This window comes from Nicotiana tabacum, chromosome 15 (genome assembly GCF_000715075.1).
Source record: "Nicotiana tabacum cultivar K326 chromosome 15, ASM71507v2, whole genome shotgun sequence".
Lineage (NCBI taxonomy): Eukaryota > Viridiplantae > Streptophyta > Magnoliopsida > Solanales > Solanaceae > Nicotiana > Nicotiana tabacum.
Window position 1 is genome coordinate 8745362 of NC_134094.1, and position 19370 is coordinate 8764731.

At 35.9% G+C, this 19370-nt stretch overlaps 1 protein-coding gene across 19 annotated transcripts; it reads left to right on the forward strand.

Annotated features, from left to right (window-relative positions):
- The first annotated feature begins 1114 nt into the window (after positions 1–1114).
- LOC107793617 (putative RNA polymerase II subunit B1 CTD phosphatase RPAP2 homolog) lies at positions 1115–8607 on the forward strand. Of its 19 annotated transcripts, none has more exons than XR_012699118.1 (10): positions 1115–1610; positions 2226–2834; positions 3135–3818; positions 3935–4128; positions 4300–4563; positions 5308–5466; positions 6013–6716; positions 7568–7705; positions 7927–8054; positions 8289–8607. XR_012699118.1 is itself a non-coding variant. In XM_075230498.1 (7 exons), the coding sequence occupies exons 2-7, from the start codon at positions 2246–2248 to the stop codon at positions 6115–6117; spliced, it is 1995 nt and encodes a 664-aa protein (XP_075086599.1). In that variant the 5' UTR covers positions 1115–1610; positions 2226–2245; the 3' UTR covers positions 6118–8607. The 19 variants fall into 19 exon arrangements, 4 of the variants coding, with proteins under 4 accessions (XP_075086599.1, XP_075086601.1, XP_075086600.1 ...); XR_012699120.1 differs by having other exon boundaries at positions 1163–1555; XR_012699117.1 differs by having other exon boundaries at positions 7568–8054.
- The last annotated feature ends 10763 nt before the right edge of the window (positions 8608–19370 follow it).

Sequence of the window (19370 nt, forward strand, 5' to 3'; positions counted from 1 at the left end):
ACCACATGAAATGACAAGAAAATATTTGCCAAACAATGTCGTTAAATTTTGTTTAACTTCCTGAATAGCACTAATAATGTAATTTAGGAGTAAAGTTTAGGGATGATCATTCAACTTTGTGTTTATTACGCAAAAGTCACTTTCCTTCTTTTTGTTATGTAAAAATCATTCAACTTTGTGTTAATTACCCAAAAATTACTTTTTTTTTTGTTACACAAAAATTATTTTACTTTGCTCTATTTATCACAAAAGTCATCTTGGCCAAATTTTATAATACTTTTACTTGAAAAGTCTATTATGTCATTGCCATTATACATCCTCTTATTTATATAATACCATCTATATTATACAATATATAATATATTTTTACCTAGATATTTTATTTATAATTAAAATAATTTTAAATAATTTTTATTTATTATTTTTATAATATATCCATACATTTAATTTTTCTACGACACTCAATTTGTTTAATCATATTCAAACACGAAAATATTCTAAATATAAAAATGATAAAAAATATTTATTTCTTAATATTTATTTAAAATAATAAAAACAAATTTTGTTTAACAAATGATAGTTTTTTATAGTCAATAAATTTTCTAAAAAGTTTCAAATATATTTGTGTTTAATATTAAGTTTTTTAAGCTTTATCAGTTAATATTGTGAGCACCTAATTTTTGCCCCACATAAGAAATTACTCCTAAAAATAGTCCAAAAATAATTGTAATTAATTTTTTAGAATTTTAGGAATTTTTATTTTATTCTTGTTACATTTATTCACATTGTTCATGCATAATTAGAAATGTTTTAAATCATATAAATCATCAAAAATATTTTTTATCTTTCATTTAGTGTGTTAATTGAATTTAAGAATTAATTATAGGTTAAAAGGATGATTAAAACAAAAAAAATACATTATCTTTAATCAATTAGTTTAATTAATTAGTTAAAATGCTAATTAGGTCGTTTTGGCAAAACAAATTCAATTAGAAGTAATGTGGCTATTGTTGAAAGATCAAACAAAAGAGGAATAGGGTCTGTTGCTTCTTGTTTCAAATTGGCTCAGTTTCAGCACCAGCCCAGTCCCCATCTGCCCGACCCGCCTGGCCAGTATCCTCTCTTCACTTACTTTAACAGACCCCTTCTCTTCTCTGAAAAAAAACCCTAATCACCCAAAAAACGAGAGGAGAAGAACGAGAAACAAAAGTTTGGAAAGAAAACTCCAAAACTCAAAAACGCAGCAATTCAATACCATGAATACACCATAGCTTCTGCCTGTAGAAAACCCAGTTGAAACTTCACCTAAAGTACCATTGTTCTCCTGTTGAATCACTCCAAACCCGGCTGAAAATAGCACCAAAAATCACCCTTCTTCCTCATCGAGACTCCACCCAAAACCAGTTGAGGTTTCGGGTAAAGTTGGAGGTCGTTGTTTTGGGGTTTCGGACAACATAGGTCCAGTTTGGGTTTTTTCTGGCAATATTTTCGTTTTGGTTCAATTCCTTGTCAAGAGTCGACATTTATCTCCAATTTTGCATTCATTATCAACAAGGTATTGTAAACCATCTGGAGGTTCTTACTGATATATTCATAAAGCTTCAAAGAAGGTTCACTTCTTCCACTTTTATTTCATTTTATTACCGTATTTATGGATATATATTGTTGTCTTGTGAAATCTATGTCATTGAAATGTGCCATCCTTCTGTTTTGTTGAGTTTTCTTATTGTTCTTTTTTTTGTATAATTAAAAATTATTGCCATGTGTTTATGTCATTCTCTCTTTAAAGTTGCATGTTAAAAATATTAGTTTAAGTTTGGTACATAATCTGTTTAAGTTACTTTGGGTCTGTGATGATGATTTAGATGAATTAGTTTCCATTTTGTTTGAAAGAGAACTTTGAAAGCAGAACGAGTTTGTGGACAACAAATTCCATAATTCGTAACCTTACAACAAATCTCACAACAAATCTCAAAGATAGTTTAGGAAAATAATTCATAAACATTGTAGCTTGCTTTAGGCGCGATTAATAATAAATCATCGTGACTATGGTACGGTTCCCGTGGCATAGTCATGATATATAATCCCAATTCGAGTGTGTTTCACTTGTGGGATTTTACTGGGTTGTTGTTGTTGTAACGTGCATAATGGGTGAGATTTATTTTCAACATCTATTTCTTGTCATGTAGTTTATGAACTTATGAGCGAAAGTTTGTTGTTATCAGTACTTGGGAAGAGTTCTCTGATGGCAAATGAAGAAGTCATCGCTGTTAAAGATGCTATCCACAAGCTGCAACTCTGTCTTCTTGAAGGCATTAAAGATGAAAACCAACTCTTTGCTGCTGGGTCTTTGCTGTCCCGAAGAGATTATCAGGATGTAGTAACTGAACGAACAATAGCAAACATGTGCGGTTATCCTCTTTGTAGCAACTGTCTGCCTTCTGAAAGGCCTAAGAAGGGACATTACCGGATATCATTGAAGGAGCATAAAGTTTATGATCTTCACGAAGCATACATGTACTGTTCAACAAACTGTGTTGTCAACAGTGGAGCATTTGCCCGTAGCTTGCAAGACGAGAGAAGCGATACTTTAAATACAGCAAAACTTAATGAAGTCCTGAAGCTATTTGTGGGATTGCATTTGCATTCCACAGAGGATGTGAAGGATAATGGAGAACTAGGATTATCCAAGTTGAAGATTCAGGAAAAACTGGATGTAAAGGGTGGTGAAGTTTCAATGGATGAGTGGATGGGTCCATCTGACGCAATTGAAGGCTATTTTCCACAGAGAGATCAAAGTGTGAAGCCAGCACTGCTGAACAACATTAAGAAAGGTAGAGAACTTCAATGATCTTTTAGCAAAAAAACTTCAATGATCTAAACGTGCATGTGTAGTAGTTAACAGAGAAAAGAACCTACACACTTATGCAGTTATGCTTGCTGTATTCACTACACTTGAAATCTAGAAAAAACTTAAATGATCTAAAGGTGCATATGTAGTTAATAGAGAAAAGAACTTGCATGCTTATGCTTGCTGGAGTCACTTCATTTGAAATCTTAAAATAAGAGACTTCATATTCTAATTAATTAATGTATGCCTTTGTTGATCAAGACAAATACTTGTAATTTTTCAGGATTCAAGAATAAGCAGACCAAACTCCAAAATAAGAAAAACATGATACTAAACGAGATGGACTTTTCCAGCACTATAATAACTCAAGATGGGTATAGCATTTCAAAGTTACCAGCTCCTATAAATGTTGTCTCAAGTAAAAAGGTTAACGAAGCACAAACAAAAACAAGCTATGAAGTTGGGGATGCTGATGTTTCTATATTGGGGAAGCAAGTTGATGTCTTGCAGTTGTATTCTGGAGAAGAAACAGAAAAAACAGATTCGAATGATAGAAGTTATAAGGTCGATAAATTTAACAACAGAGAAGTGTCCTCTGGTCCTTGCCAACATGATGTCAGGAACAAAAGTCTTGAGGTACTAAATATGTCTGATGCCGGAAGAGAATATGCATCAGACGGTGCACGTGAAAAACAATCGCTCAGATCTTCTCTAAAATCCTCAAATTACAAGAAAATGGCTCGTTCAGTTACTTGGGCTGATGAAAATATTGATAATGGCACTGGAAAGAAAATGGAGTGTTCAGCCGAAATATCAGAAGAAGCGAATCAAGCTTATATGGGATCAGGCCCTACAGACATGGAAGAGGATGATGATTCATATCGATTTAAATCTGCAGAAGCATGTGCAGCAGCACTAAAACAAGCAGCAGAGGCTGTTGCCTCAGGTTCTGATGTCCCTGATGCTGGTATGACAATTTCATTGACTCTCCATATTAGTAGTATTAATAGAGATGTGTATGAGTAAGTCATACACTCTTTGGATCTAATAGCTTTTGAGTCCTGCTGCGCATGTGATTTTTAGTGTCCCATGCCGGGATTATAAGATTGCCACCTCCACAAGAAGTGGATGAAGCAATACTTCAGGAGAACGATGAGGTGCTTGATACAGAACCAGCTCCTTTAAAATGGCCAAGAAAACCAGGGGTGCCAAATTATGATGTTTTTGAATCAGAGGACTCTTGGTATGATAGTCCACCAGAGGGGTTTAATTTGAATGTAAGTTGCTCATCAAACCTTCTACACTTCTGAAACTTGCTACCAATGTTTATTGTGTTTGTTCTCTCTTCAAACCCCCCCCCCCCCCCAAAAAAAAAAAAAACCCCATTTTCTTCTTTTTCCTTTTTAACCTTTTTGGGTTTCTCTGTATGTGTTTCTAATTTTCTTCAGCTGTCACCTTTCGCTACAATGTTTAATTCACTCTTCACATGGATATCATCATCGTCCTTGTCATTTATATATGGCAACGATGAAAGCTCTAATGAGGAGTATTTGTCTATCAATGGAAGAGAATATCCTCGCAAAATTGTGTTATCTGATGGCCGGTCAACTGAGATCAAGCAGACACTTGCTCGCTGTCTCGCTCGAGCATTACCGGGATTGGTTACTGACCTTAGGCTTCCTGTACCAATATCAGTTTTAGAGCAAGGAGTGGTATGTTTACACTTTCAGATAGTAACCTTCCCCTTCCCAAGCCATTTTAGCAGAATTATGGAAGTAGTCAATTCAATTGCTTCTGCATGCTGTGAGGAGACAATTTAGTTTTTTGATCTGGTTTGGTATTCGGAAGCAATATTAATCTCATTGTTTTGTTTGTTAGGACTTCATTTGTTAGTAGGGGATACTTTACATATGCATTATGTATGTTGACTATTGGCAGTGTGCATTGCATGAAGTTGTAGAATGCAGGAAGCTTTTAAAGGATTGTCTAGGGTACCTGAAAGTTCAAATTTTATGGTTCTCTTTTTCACTCACCCACAGACACATCGACATTCCGTGACGGGGTTGGGGAGGGGGTCAGTACAAGAATTACCCAGTCATTATGATGGAAAGATTTTCCGGAGCAGTATGTAATTGGCCGGTGATGGTAATGGGACAGAATTTTGTTTCTACAAATAAATTAATGGGAAAGTTGGCTATGGCTTGCTGAAACTAAGCTTGTGTGATTTAGTATTCTCATTAGCGCCATCATACTTTTAATAATGTTTGATGTTTATTTTCAAAGCTATTGGAGGTTCTTTGATGCGTGCAGAGGGTTAGCTACTCACATTTTCCTGTTGGCTGTGATGGCATAGTTGGGTAGATGATGGGTATTGGTGGTTTAAGTAATAATCATGTCACGATTAATGTTGTAATCATCACATGTGAGGATAACTCTTCTTCGTTTGACATGTGCAGGTTCTCTTGATAGATACAATGTCTTTTGTGGATCCACTCCCTGCATTCAGAATGAAGCAGTGGCAACTAATTGTTCTTCTGTTTCTTGATGCTCTTTCCATATGTAGGATACCTGTACTGACTCCGTATATGACAGGGAGAAGGACTTTGCTTCCAAAGGTAGAATTCTGGGATTATACCCTTCTATATTCTCATGTTCTGTTTCATATGTAGTATATTTGTTTTGATCGATAATGTTAGTTTGGCATCTTCCAAAGCTGTATTCTGGCTTCTCTCACGCGATTTTGTTCTCCTTTTCGCACTCTTAACTTTTCTTCTCTGGTATTCCCTTGCCCCAGCTGTAATTGTTTCTTCCTAATCTTCGCTAGGTTTGCTACCTTCCAGAATGACATAAAAGGACTTAATGCCTATGCTGTAATGGTAGCAGCTATCAGCCTATCACTAAGTTGAACTTGAATATTTCAGAAAATGATCCTGGGTTGCTTCTGTACTTAGTAGTAGAGTATTTACTTCCTTGTTAGGAGTAAATAATGACTGCTTATGTTGTACAAAACCTAAAATAATAGGAAAGGAGCTGAACTTGTATATTGTTGCACTCAAGTATTTTCAATCTTTTCGGAGTTTCCGGCATGAGATGTTAGCAGATTCTTGACTTTGTGAGTACGGGTTGGACTGAGTTTCTTTTGTTCCCTTTGTCTTAAACAGGTGCTTGATGGTGCTCATATAAGCGCAGCGGAATATGAGGTCATGAAAGATCTAGTCATTCCACTAGGTCGAGTGCCTCAGTTCTCAATGCAAAGTGGAGGCTAATTTGTTATAAAACGTCTTTGCAGATTCCCTCCTCTAAACTTTCATGAGAGAAAGTAGTTCTGGAAAGTGTGCACAAAAGTCATAATTATATTTGGTGCTTGCAACTTCTGTTCATAATTTCATATCTGTTTATGTTTTATAGAGATGCTATGTCGTCAAGACACTGATGTACTTTGATGATTCATTATTGACGAGATTCTCTTCGATATCATTCTTCTGCGGACTAATAACATTTTTGGTTTGAGGTGTAAAGAGGGGTTGAATGAGTGGAAATACATAGAGAGGTAAGCATCATTTTCCTCATGTGGTAAGAAGTAAAAGAGGACTGAAGGAAAAGTAGTGACCCTACAGTTTTTCGAAACCATCTAGAAGCCGGCGGGAAGGAGAAAGTGTCTCAGTTTTACTCCCTTTCTAATAGTATTAAATGATTGGAAGTAAATCTTCTATACTTCGTCTAAGCAAAGTAAGTGAACAATTTTCTCCTTACCTTTTATATCTTTTACATGCATCAAAGGGGTATTGCCAGTATGGGGACTCCTGCAAATATTATCATCCCAAGCAAAATTCTCAAACTGTGCAACAAATGGGAATTCCTCCAGGTATCTTTCTTGCATGTTTTGCGTATATTGATATTCGATATTTTACTTTTAATCAACTAATGTCTTAAACATAGAACTATATTGAGTATCATGCTAGCTATTTCGACTTACTGACCTCACAAAGTATTTTAATTATTTACTTTGTCACAAGTACTTGTGTTTGTCTAAGAAGACTAGGTTGCTGGAAGACGAGGTAGCCTTAGCCGCAGAGAAATTAATTTTTTTCCCTAAGGAATTGGATTAGTTTATAGACTGCCCGCTACCAGGTGAATTTCAAAGTTAAACTAGTATAGAGCAAGTTGCGAGTAATTATAAACCATTGGCAAATTATGAGGTTACTCGCATGTTAGGGAAGAATAACTGTCCAACTCCTGTTGAACTTTTTACCCTAGACTATTGGGGTGTCAACCTGGACAAAGCAAAATTTTCACTATCACTATTTCATTCCGATCAACAATCAGTTTCATACTTATCAAATAATCAACTTTCATCATAATGAACTAGATGTTAATCAGGTTTTGGGCTTGTCACTTGAAAGATTATCACACTTCAAGTTCTTAAAGAAATTCTTTAAGAAGGCAAATACTATTTGCCTTTTGGAATCGAAAGGGTCTGTATAAAAAAGTTTGTCAAGAAAGTGTTCTGGATTCAAATTACAAATATGTGGGTCAGTATATCCTGAAACACTCTAATGGTTATTGTGTTTTCTCTTTCTGGAAGAGAATCGGAAAACTGATGGAATGCAGTCAATGTTTGATGTTGTTTGCTCTTTTCCTGAAATACTTGTCTTAGTCCGCTCAGCGGAAACAATTACTGGAGAACTCATCTGAAAGATGTCCTATTTTTGGCAGATGTTGTAATACTCTCAAAGGGATATCTTAGGAAAGTAACAGAACTTTTGGGAAGCGTAGCTTTAAAGTAGATCCAGGCAATCAATTTTTGTGAATTTCTTGCAATTGGCAATGTGCAGAAGTCAGGGGACTTATCTTGTAATGCTGCAACTTCCTCATTCAAGAAGTTCAAAGTTTATATCCAAACCTTTTTAAAGCTTTTATTGTCCAGTAATTTTGGGTTTTCATTTCTTGGAGTATTTCCAAATGATTGACAGACCAGAATTAGTTTTCAAAGTTGTGAAGTATTAATTCTTGATATTGATATACTGTTGAATTGAGAGAGTAGTTGATTGCTCATCTCTTATGAATTTGAATAGCTCTGGGAAGAAGTCAGTGCTTTCAACTTTTGATTTCGTTCCAATTCTCTGGAACAACTACTAGAGAGAGGGTATTCACCTAAAGAGTGTACCAAATACTCAACCTTTCGGTTCAGCATCTTTTCCAGGCATGCATCACTTTTTGCGCATATACTCTTTCTATATGAACATTAATATCTGCGCCATCCGTGACTTCAGATTTAACATCTTTTTCAGAAAATACTTGAGATCTAACCTTGATATCCATTGTGTTTTAATGTTTTCCATCCCACAATTAATCAGCTGATGTTCTTGGTGTTTTCTTTTTGGTTATCTTTTATTTTTCAAAAGAAGTTTAATTGTGATGTTCTTGGTTGTAGCAGGTGATGCGTTCAGAGAAAATGCCGGAGCAAAGCTGGGCAATCTGCCTCCCTCTCTAAGACCTCTGCCAGAGGGTGGTTATCCACCTCTCCCTTTTGTTGACTGGGGATAAGTCTGCCACCTCATTTACTACTCTTGTCAGATATGCTTTAGAGTAGGTTGATTGAAACATGATGATTGCTCAAAATATAAGTACTGCATTGACTATGGAAGATATAGATGACTGCAATTTCAGCTGAGTGATGTGCAGTTAGAATCAGGGGATATTTTCTGTCCGTATGATTATTTTATCATTTTATGTGCTCCTAAATTTTCCTGGTATTGACTTTTCTTTAGCTATGCTCTTGCTCGTGTAATTTTATTTTTCAAAAGAAGTTTGGTTATCTTCAGAAATCATAACACACTTATTCTCTTTAATATTCAATTATCTCACCATACCATATTGAGAATGAACAGATACTCTTCCACAATTCCATGGAAATAATATTATTTTCTCCTTGCACTTCAATTTCATTTGCTCGTTTGAGCACTTAGAGGAGTCACCCAAACCACTTATTTTTGGAAATATTTGTCGTGTTATCCATGGAAGCAGAAATGAGTTACAAATCCACCAAGAACAACAATATCGCTAATGAATTTTGTTGTTCACGCCAATGGTATTCTTTTCTTCCTCTTTTTTGTTTTTTGTTCGGTATTAAATTCAATCAATAGAAATTAATATTCTTAAATTTATTTTCTGAGACATTGCTGTGATTCAATATTTTAGTATCATGGATTAAGGCAAGCTACCAAAATATTTATTTATGATATATGTAGATATTTTTAAATACATTAATATACGTATTTACAAAATATATTTAGATGCTTTATTACCTATATACAAATAAAGAACATTGGATATAAGAGGATTATATATAGTATATTTATAGTATATGGTATATAGTATGTAGTATATTGTATATTTATACTATGTACAATATACAATTTCTTTGAGTATATTTTATGTTTACTTAGGTAGAAAGTATATTATTTTATTTATATAAGTTAAACCATTATTTCATATGTAGAATATGAAATAATGGTTCCTTAGCTTAGACCCCATTCGGCCAAGTTGTCAAAAATTACTTATTTTGAAAAGTGCTTTTTGAAAAATTACTTTTGTTAAATAACAGTTTGTGTTTGGACAATTCATTTGAGTAGTGCTTTTTGCAAGCACATTATGTTTGGTCGATTTAAAAAAAAAAATACTTTTAAGTATCAAATTACAAAAAAGGACAGTAAATGTTCAATTTGCGATTAGTATTATTTAGAAAAATAAAAATAAATTTAAACATTTGTTATAAAAGAATTCAATTAAAATATAAAACGTAAAATATAAATATAAATAAAAAGTCCAATCAATATAAAATATAGTTATTCCAAAGCAATAACATTGAGTGTTTGGTATTACTTATTATTTACATGATAATTTAAAATCTACTCTTCGGAATAGGAAAAAGAGAATAAAAATATGATTAAAATAAAAAAAGCGAAGAAATGTGTAGTAGAAATTAAAAGAAAAAGGAAAAGAAAAGAAAAAATTAAATTAATGAGGGATAATTTGAAAACTACCATCTATGTCCATTTATAAGTAGCTCATTACAAAAATTGGTCAATTCATAAAATATTACTAATATTAGCCAACTATATTATTAATATTAGCCAATTAGCTATCTGTATCAAAAAATGGTCAAATTTTTCCTTTCTTTTGAGTGGGTGTTATTAGAATAGATTGGGTACGTCTTAAGGAGCTTGAATCTCAGTTTTGGGATGATTTGGTGAAGTTTTGAGGTGGTTTGAATTGAAAATATATGTGTATCACACTGTGCATTAGAATGATTTGGTGAATTCAACTGAACGTGAAAAAAATATGTGTATCACACTGTGTATCATATTTGTATCAATTGTGTATCACATGTATATCCATGTATACGTGTATGTGAGATACATGCGTGATACATGTTTGATACATGTGTCGCAGAAAACTTTCTTTCTAACTCGATTTAATTACGAATTTTGATACAAAATCAGTCCAAATCACCTCGAATCTTCCTCAAATTTTGTATATTGACTTATCTATATGTTTTCAATAAATTTCAACTATACCCATTGAAAAAGTTTCCTTTTTTCTTAGATTTTTGGAATATTGTATATTTGTTTTTTTGTATTTCATCACCTTATTTGCTATCTCATCCATTAAATTTCCTTTCCGTCTTGCATCTAATGTTGCTAATCATGCTTAAAAATATGGAAGGTGATCTTTGCATGTGATTCTTTGAGAGAAAGAACCTTATTTATTTGGTTTTTCAATTTTTATATGTACTTGACTAGTTTTGGTTAGTCTATGACTAATGGCTAGAAGTTGGTAAGTTGAGACTTATTTGAGACATTTGTGTAAGTTTCTGACTTTAGGCCTGATGGGCCAATAAAAGAAAAATTAGGACAAGAGTGAGTTGAAGTTGTGAGTTCGAGTCACCCCAAGAGCAAGGTGGGGAATTCTAGGAGGGAGGGAGCCGAGGGACCATCGGAAACAACCTCTCTACCCCAGGATAGAGGTAAGGTCTGCGTACAAATTACCCTCTCCAGATCCTACTACTGAAATTATACTGGGTTGTTGTTGTTGTTATTATTAATTTGGTGTAAACACCGAATGCAAGAAATTTTTTATGAGTAGTGCATCTTTTTATCTTACTTTCTTATCTTTATCTTTCTATTTTGGTACATGACCACCCACTTTTTGTATTCTTAGACATGGCGTGTTGCACATTAGGCCTTTCTCTGACCAATATCATGGCTGGAATATGGTCCTTGATGCTCAATTGACTTATCACTAAAGCCGTGTCATGAAATCTATAATAAAGAGATGGAGTGTCCCTGTAGATAATTGAGCTGATGGAAGTGTGGCTTATAGTTGAGGGATGGAAGTTATTATTTTGTTGTCATCCTTAACTTTCTTGTATCTATAATTTTTCCTTTTGGCGGATTTAAAATTTAATTTTTATGAGTACGATCTATACAATCAATTACCCTAGTGGTGACAATGTTGTTGTGGGTTAGGTATTAATGTTGTTGTGGGTTAGGTATTCGGTAAAGTTCATTTTATCAGAACCTAGAAAAGTATGAACACAAACGGGAAAAAGCAAAATAAGAATTCATTTACGAGAAAAATTAATGAACAAGAATACAGTCAGATCTCTTTATAACGATATCATTATATAATAACCATTCACTATAGCCAAGTACTTATGAAATCAATTTTCATACTATGTTATTTATAGCAGCACTTCACTATAGTATTCAGAAAATTCGAAACAAACGAGACTGTTATAAAAAAGTTTGACAGTAATAACTTTACTTGTTCAAAACCAAATCAAGTTTGAAATTTGAATTCTAGATATGTGACAATTCGGTCTACTAAATATAAGATGTATTGAAACAGCCAAAAACAAGTACTTGGAGTGATAAAAGGGAAATGATGTGACTTAGATGATAATAATATATAGGTGGTATGGTCCAAAATTAAAGCTCTTGAAAATGTAGACATAACGTAGTACAAGAATATATTGCTGGATTTTCATTTGCTAGAAAATAATTTTGATAGAAGTTGTCACGACCCAAAATCCTTTAAGATCGTGATGGCGCCGAACATCGCTATCAGGCAAGCCAACAATACATACTTAGCTTAATTACCTATTTTAGTATTTTTGAAAATCAAAACTTCTTCGATGAAATAATAAAGATAAAACTCATAAAGTAAATGATAAAAAAATTTAGCAATTACATTTCTAAACAGTTCACAACCATTCCCAAAACCCGATGTCACAAGTGCATGAGCTTTTACTAAGAAATTTAGAATAAAATACAACATCTGTCCAGGATACCAATTAGACAGAAAAATATAACAACTCTGAAGGAGACTCTGTTGGCTGCGGATCGTAATACAGAATGCAGTTCACCTATGTCCCCACTATTATTAACCACACCTTTGCGCCCATCAGGCCGCTAGACATATATGTACTTGCATAATAAAATGTGCAACAAGTGTAACATGAGTATGAAAACAACGTGTACCCAGTAAGTATCAAGCCTAATCTCGAAAAGGTAGAGACGTGATGACCGACTTTGACACTCACTATGGGTCAATACTATTAAATAATCATGAAAATATAAATATTTATATCAACGCGATTCACAGAGTTAACTATAATTTTATTGAACTGGTAGAAGTAATTAAATTCCTTTAATTCCAATAAATTTTCAATTTATCAATTGGCCTCATTCACACGAACAACCATAATTTTCTTAACAAGCAAAGATAATTAATTCTTTCAATTTTCAATAGTTTTCAATTTATCAATTAAATTCTTTCAAATAAAATAATTTCCAATCTATTAATTAAATCCTTCAACTTCAATAAAATTTCAAATTTATCAAATAGCTTTACCAGTTGCAATAAACTGTCCAAGTGTCGTGTAATTATTATTATTATTAAGCACGATTTCTGCCGAGGTCGTACGACCCGATCTAGAGTTTCGTATACACTGCCGAGGGACGAGCGACACGATCCATAGATGCATCTATTCTGCCGAGGCGTTCGGCCCGATCCACAAGAAAGGAGGACATTTTCTTATGTACCTCCGGAATAAGAATATTTATTGTAAGATAAATTCGGGAGGATGAACAATTTCTCCTAGCAATTAGTTAATTTAAAAATAAAACCAAGCATATAAGATTTTCATCCTTGAATATCTTTATCTAACAATTCACAATATATATATATATATACCAAATAATATTAATTAAACAAAGAATACAATTTACACAAATAATTCATGCTTTGAGTCCTAAACTACCCGGACTTTAGTATTAATAGTAGCTACGCATGGACTCTCGTCACCTCGTGCGTACGTAACCCCCGCAATTAGCAACAATTATTCAATTAAATCCCTATGGGATAATTTTTCCTTCACAAGATTAGACAAGAGACTTACCTCAACTTGCTCCAATTTAATCCACTGGTAGGTCTTTTCCTCGATTATCCAACTCTGTATGGCTCGAATCTAGCCAAAATAATTCGATACAATCACTAAAAATTATAGGAATCAATTTCATAAGAAAATACTATAATTTTCAATAAAAATCCGAAATTGATTTAAAAATCGTCCGTGGGGCCCACGTCTCGGAATACGGCGAAAGTTACGAAATATGAACGCCCACTCAACCACGAGTCTACCCATACTAAAACCACTAAATTTCGATAACAATTCAACCCTCAAATCTATCCAAGAGGGTTTTCAAACTTTTTCCAACTTAATTCACCAATTAAATGATAAAAGCAGTGATGAATTCGGGTAATTTACCAATATTGAGTTAAGAACACTTACCCCGTTATTTTCTCTAAACATCTCCCAAAAAACCGTCCAAATCCGAGTTCCAAATCGTTAAAAATGGAAAATGGGACGAAACTTAAACTCTCTGCCCAGTGATTTCTTCTACGCGATCGTGAACTTCCTCACGCGATCGCGTAGCACAAATTTTACTGCCCAAATATTAACCCTACGCGATCGAGGAAAATCTCACGCGATCGCGAAGCACAGTCTCTGCAAGCCCACGCGATCACGAGCCTCCTCACGAGATCGCGAAGCATTAAGTGCGTGGCCCAGCTCCTCCCCAGTTTCCCCTACGCGATCGCAAATAACCACACGCGATCGCGATACATAAGCTGGCCTAACCTACGCGATCGCGGACATGCCCACGCAATCGCAGAGAACAAATTCCAGCTGCCCAAATTACTCTACGCGACCGCAGACCAACTTACGCGATCGCGTATAAGAAAATGAGAAGAAAATTTTCAGCAGCTATCAACAGTCTTTCAAAGGTCAAAAGTGATCCGTTAGTCGTCCAAAACTCACCCGAGCCCCCTCGGGACTTCAACCAAATATACAAACAAGTCCCAATACATCATACGAACTTAGTCGAACCTCAAATCACATCAAACAATGCTAAAATCACGAATTATCCTCTATTTCAACCTTAATGAAACTTAAGATTTTCAACTTCTACATTCGGTATCGAAACCTATCAAATCAAGTCCGATTGACCTCAAATTTTGCACACAAGTCATAAATGACATAACAGAGCTATAAAAATTTTTGAAATTGGATTCCGACCCCGATATCAAAAAGTAAACTCCCCGGTCAAACTTCCAAGCGTAAATTCTTGTTTTAGCCATTTCAAGCCTAATTTAACTACGAACTTCCAAATAAAATTTCGAACATGCTCCTTAGTCCAAAATCACCATACTGAGCTATTTGAACCGTCAAATCCCGATTCCGGGGTCATTTTCTCAAAATATTGACCGAAGTCAAACTTAGCACTTTAAGGCCAACTTAAGGAACAAAGTGTTCCGATTTCAACCCGAACACTTCCAAGTCCCGAACCAACCATCCGCGCAAGTCATAAATCATTAAAAGCACATACATGGAGTCTTATTTAGGAGAACGGGGTTCTAAAAGTCAAAACGACCGATTGAGTTGTTACATTCTCTCCCACTTAAATATACGTTCGTCCTCGAACGTGCCAAGAACTGTTCCGGAGTTGTCCAAAAATCACTGTTTAACACTTCAAGCACCTACCCATGCTGCCACACCCAATTGAGCACATTATCTCGAGCCAATCTGAAGATTCTTCCCATTATTTAGGCGATTAAGCCTTAGAGCCCAATTCTAACATCCAGAATTCTCCACCATGCCTGTTTCCAACCTACGAACACCGTATCAATCACTACACGATGCACCAATACAGGGTTGCATACCTTGGTTGAATTTAGACCACGCACCGCACCATTCACATGATCATAATATCATCCTCCGATAACAATAGCCAAAATTTCACGAATCTGATGTTCACAACACACTTCATGATACATATAATTCCTGTTCCAACTCTTGAAATGCTTCCACGATGGAAGAAATGTGTATAAATTCATAACCAACTACCGAGTCAACAAATTATTGAGTTTCTCCTTCTGACAAGAACCATTGCCTCATTATGGACCAAATAATACTATTTGCTCTTTATTATACTTCATATAATCCGATCGCACTGATCCCGGATCCAATAATCTCGTCTCACCCAGTATAAGTTGCTCAGGCAATAAGTCACCTCAGACACGATCAAAAAGTCTCATATGACGCCATAATGAGATAATAAGCTATGGACTCGATTGCAATACATAAGGAAAATTAACTCTGGAAATGATTACTCAACCCATGTGACTAATTAGACAATTAAAAAGGTGTCATGAACCCTCCTCGGAAAATGGGACACAAAACACACAAAATAGAATATAGCGAACTGTACTCAACATCATACTGTTGCGGCGTGTAAACCGATCCACACATGATACCGTTGCGGCGTGTAACCCGATCCAAACAACATACCCGTGGCGGCATGCCACCCGATCCGCACAAAAAGAATCTATAAGGAAATACTTACCGAGCTAGAATGCTCATCACTACAAAATATCCGAATATCAGACAAAAGCATGCTAAGTGCATAATGCCATCCCTAGAAGGACCGACAGTGCCATACGCTACAAAATTCAAGCACGAATAAGGTGTGATATATGATCTGAATCTCGAGAGCCATCCGGCTAACATAGCACCATCGCTACGCGGAACCTCAAACACATAAGAAATTTATCAAGCTATTTCACAACTCACACGTCATAATATAATATTACATGAAATAACTGACAACGAAACGACATCCAACGTCCGAATACTCCTTCACAAGGAGCGCTTATGCTGAAATGAACACATTCCGCATGATATAGAGCCCATATTCATATTCAAATCCATCCACAGACCTCAAGTCGATTCTGATCGCATCGTACTAGGCTAATAACCTTTCAAGGATCCATAATAACCCTTTTTCCCAAAACATACAAGAATAGCCATTATAACCGGAACAATACTTCCACAGTCCCCAACCAAATGAACCGAGAGCCCTCCAAGTATAAATTCTCGAATCAAAGATATTACCACAATCTTCATATTTGGCTTCAATCTTCACTCAATCAAGTGACTATATGTTACTCTTACACAATCTTTCCATGAGACACGCTCCCACAACCTTCTGCACCAGGTAACAAGTCTGCACATCCATGCTACCGGTTACACTAATGTTGTAAAGTATATCAATAATCCATAAATCAATACACAAGGTCTCTTACACTTGACATCGACCTTAGGTGGTGTCGAAAACAATACCATCTTACTTTAAACATCTAAATCCTTTTACTGCTCATTCGAGCTCATGACATCCTTGTCAACACCGAACCAAAATCTTGAATCGTCAACTTTCGAATTCCATGCTACTCAGTGCACTTTATCATGCAAATACGCATGAGTACAAGAATTTCATCATAACTCTCGAACCACTAATAGGGTAAACACTTCATCATATAGAACCCTTCTACTTAACTCATTTCAAGAGAACTATTGCAACACGTGACTGAATTCCCATATCCGCAGAAAGTACCGACCTCAAGCAGTGATCTAAACCACCACAACTCTTCTGGGATCCCTCTATACATAACATGCCCTAGTACTTGAATTCCTCCAAATAAAATCAATTACGGCGGTCGTCAAGCCTCGCACGTACCGCCGCAAATCACATGCATAACTCAATGCGCTGAAAGGAATTGATCATTGCCACCATCATGCCAATTTCACATTGTTAGCCCACCCGTTTTTTCTCAATTTATTCTCAACTTGCCTTAAAAATAATAATATATCCATTCATTACATCACGAACTCAAATCCACACTCATCCCGAGTGACCTTATTTCACGAGACCACACTGCTTTCAATATCCACGAATCTCATACTCTTCCTTGTGAGCAATTTTACATCTTAAACTGGTACACCCATTCTGATACTTCTTTTATGAATTCGAAGTTATTTTCTTCCATTTTTCAAATGCCACACCACATCCTGAAGATAACGCAGAGTACTCCAAGCCCCGTTTCATAATCTGCTGCAAAAGCTCGATTCTCAACCATACTACGGACTCGAGATCCTTAGGCACCACACTTTAATTTTTTTTGAAACTACTAAGACCGTTATTGAGAGTCACTTGCTCTGACTTGTTCCCAAACATTATCAACTCTAAGGCCCTACTAGCACATGGACACTTTCTCAAGGAAATATCCGGCTGTCTTACTTTCCCTGTGCATTACATCTACACGAAGCATAAACTTTGAGTCTTCCCAAAGCCTGAAAATGAATCGATAAGGCCAAATATGGCACGCATTCCTCAAATCCTTTTATCAAATTACCACCGATGTTTTCTTTCCTTAGTCGTAATGACCCGCCAATACACCTATAACCAGAAACCGCACAAGTTGACACTATGCAATCCAATCATAGATGGTGGGGCTCTCCCACTTAGCTTGAAGCTACAATTACAAAATTTTTGAATCCACCGAGATTCTTTCTTCATTGTTGACATGATCCTACACACGCAACTCGCCCAAATTTCTCGAAATCCTTCTATTAACCTTTAATAAACACTCCGAACCACTAGCCACATTTACATATTAAATCTCTTACCGGATAGCCAGTAGAGTTCTTCACAGAAGCTTCGTCAACACCACGCGACCGCTAACCTACTCACAGGAGGTAACCTACCTGCGGAAATTGCGTGCTGACATATTCCAACGTCGCTGCACTAGGTGCAATTACTTCAAAATCAGTAGATCATCCTGAGTCCGAGCTCATTCACCAGCTACACCAGTTCGTTCACTCCTCACGGACGTCAACTAAAGGTGCGACAATACATTCCAATCCAAAGTCATGTTGTATCCTTCTTCATATCAAGCAACTCCCTCCTGCCATACCCAACCTTCCTTAATATAGCAACAAATATTCCAAATTAAGCCCGTTGACCTAGTCACCGTCTGCCATGAATCCCAAATCACTCTAATATCCCCCAAGGCGTGTGGCTATCCTACCTCAGAACACGTATGCTACCTTTCCACTCTCCCACTTTGGTCAAACCCTCTCCTTTAAGCAGCTACTCGACTTCTATTTCTTACACTTGGCCTCCTAGGAACTTAACCACCATAAGACACCTTCCATCAGTCCCTCCTCATCTTTTGCTGCCTAATTGTTGCCTTAACTCAAAATCCGTTTCTGTAGCACTTGAACCAATAGGTCGTTACTAGCTTTAAACCTTTCCGAGGATCTTCCTTCTCGAGCCATCAATACTAGGAACACCGCTTCAATCCTGAACCACTACACACCACGATCTCTAACAACTGCTTCCCCTATACCAATTCCTAGCACCCCGCCGTGAAGGCGAGTTGAAGAAAACCATAACACCGGCGAACCTTAACGCATTTAACAAGGCAATAACACCACATCACAATTGAGAACTCTACCACGCTCGAAAATATCAAGATTCGTTACTCCATCAACCCAAACCTGAACATTCATAGTCCGATTGCCTTTTCTCTGCTGGAAATAAAACATGGAACCTCTGAATCATGTACCAAGAAAAACCTTCTTTCAAGTCGTTTACTGCCCTGACACATAGACATGCATTTTACCATTACATAAACTCGGTATGATAACAATGCACGAATCATCATAAAAATTAATGCCAAATCTCAAAACCTTAGGTAGTACTGATACTTAACTTGAAATAACAGAGCGGCCTTCCGTAAGGTGACGACAATATCCCAATTAATTACATAGGGAGAAGCATCATGTACTACATTTGTAGTACCATTAAAAATTTCCTCAATCCCCAATTTATAACAAGCGCATCACGTCGCATAAGATTGAGTAGAAAGGAAATGAAGGCATAAGCCTCAAAGGAATCAAATCGCACGATGAGGAATCAAAAAGTGAAGTATTCCTAATAGACCTGTAGCCTCTCGAAGATAAGTACAGACGTCTCCGTACCGACCCGCAAGACTCTACTAGACTTGCTCATGACTCGTGAGACCTAAGTAAACCTAGTGCTCTAATACCATG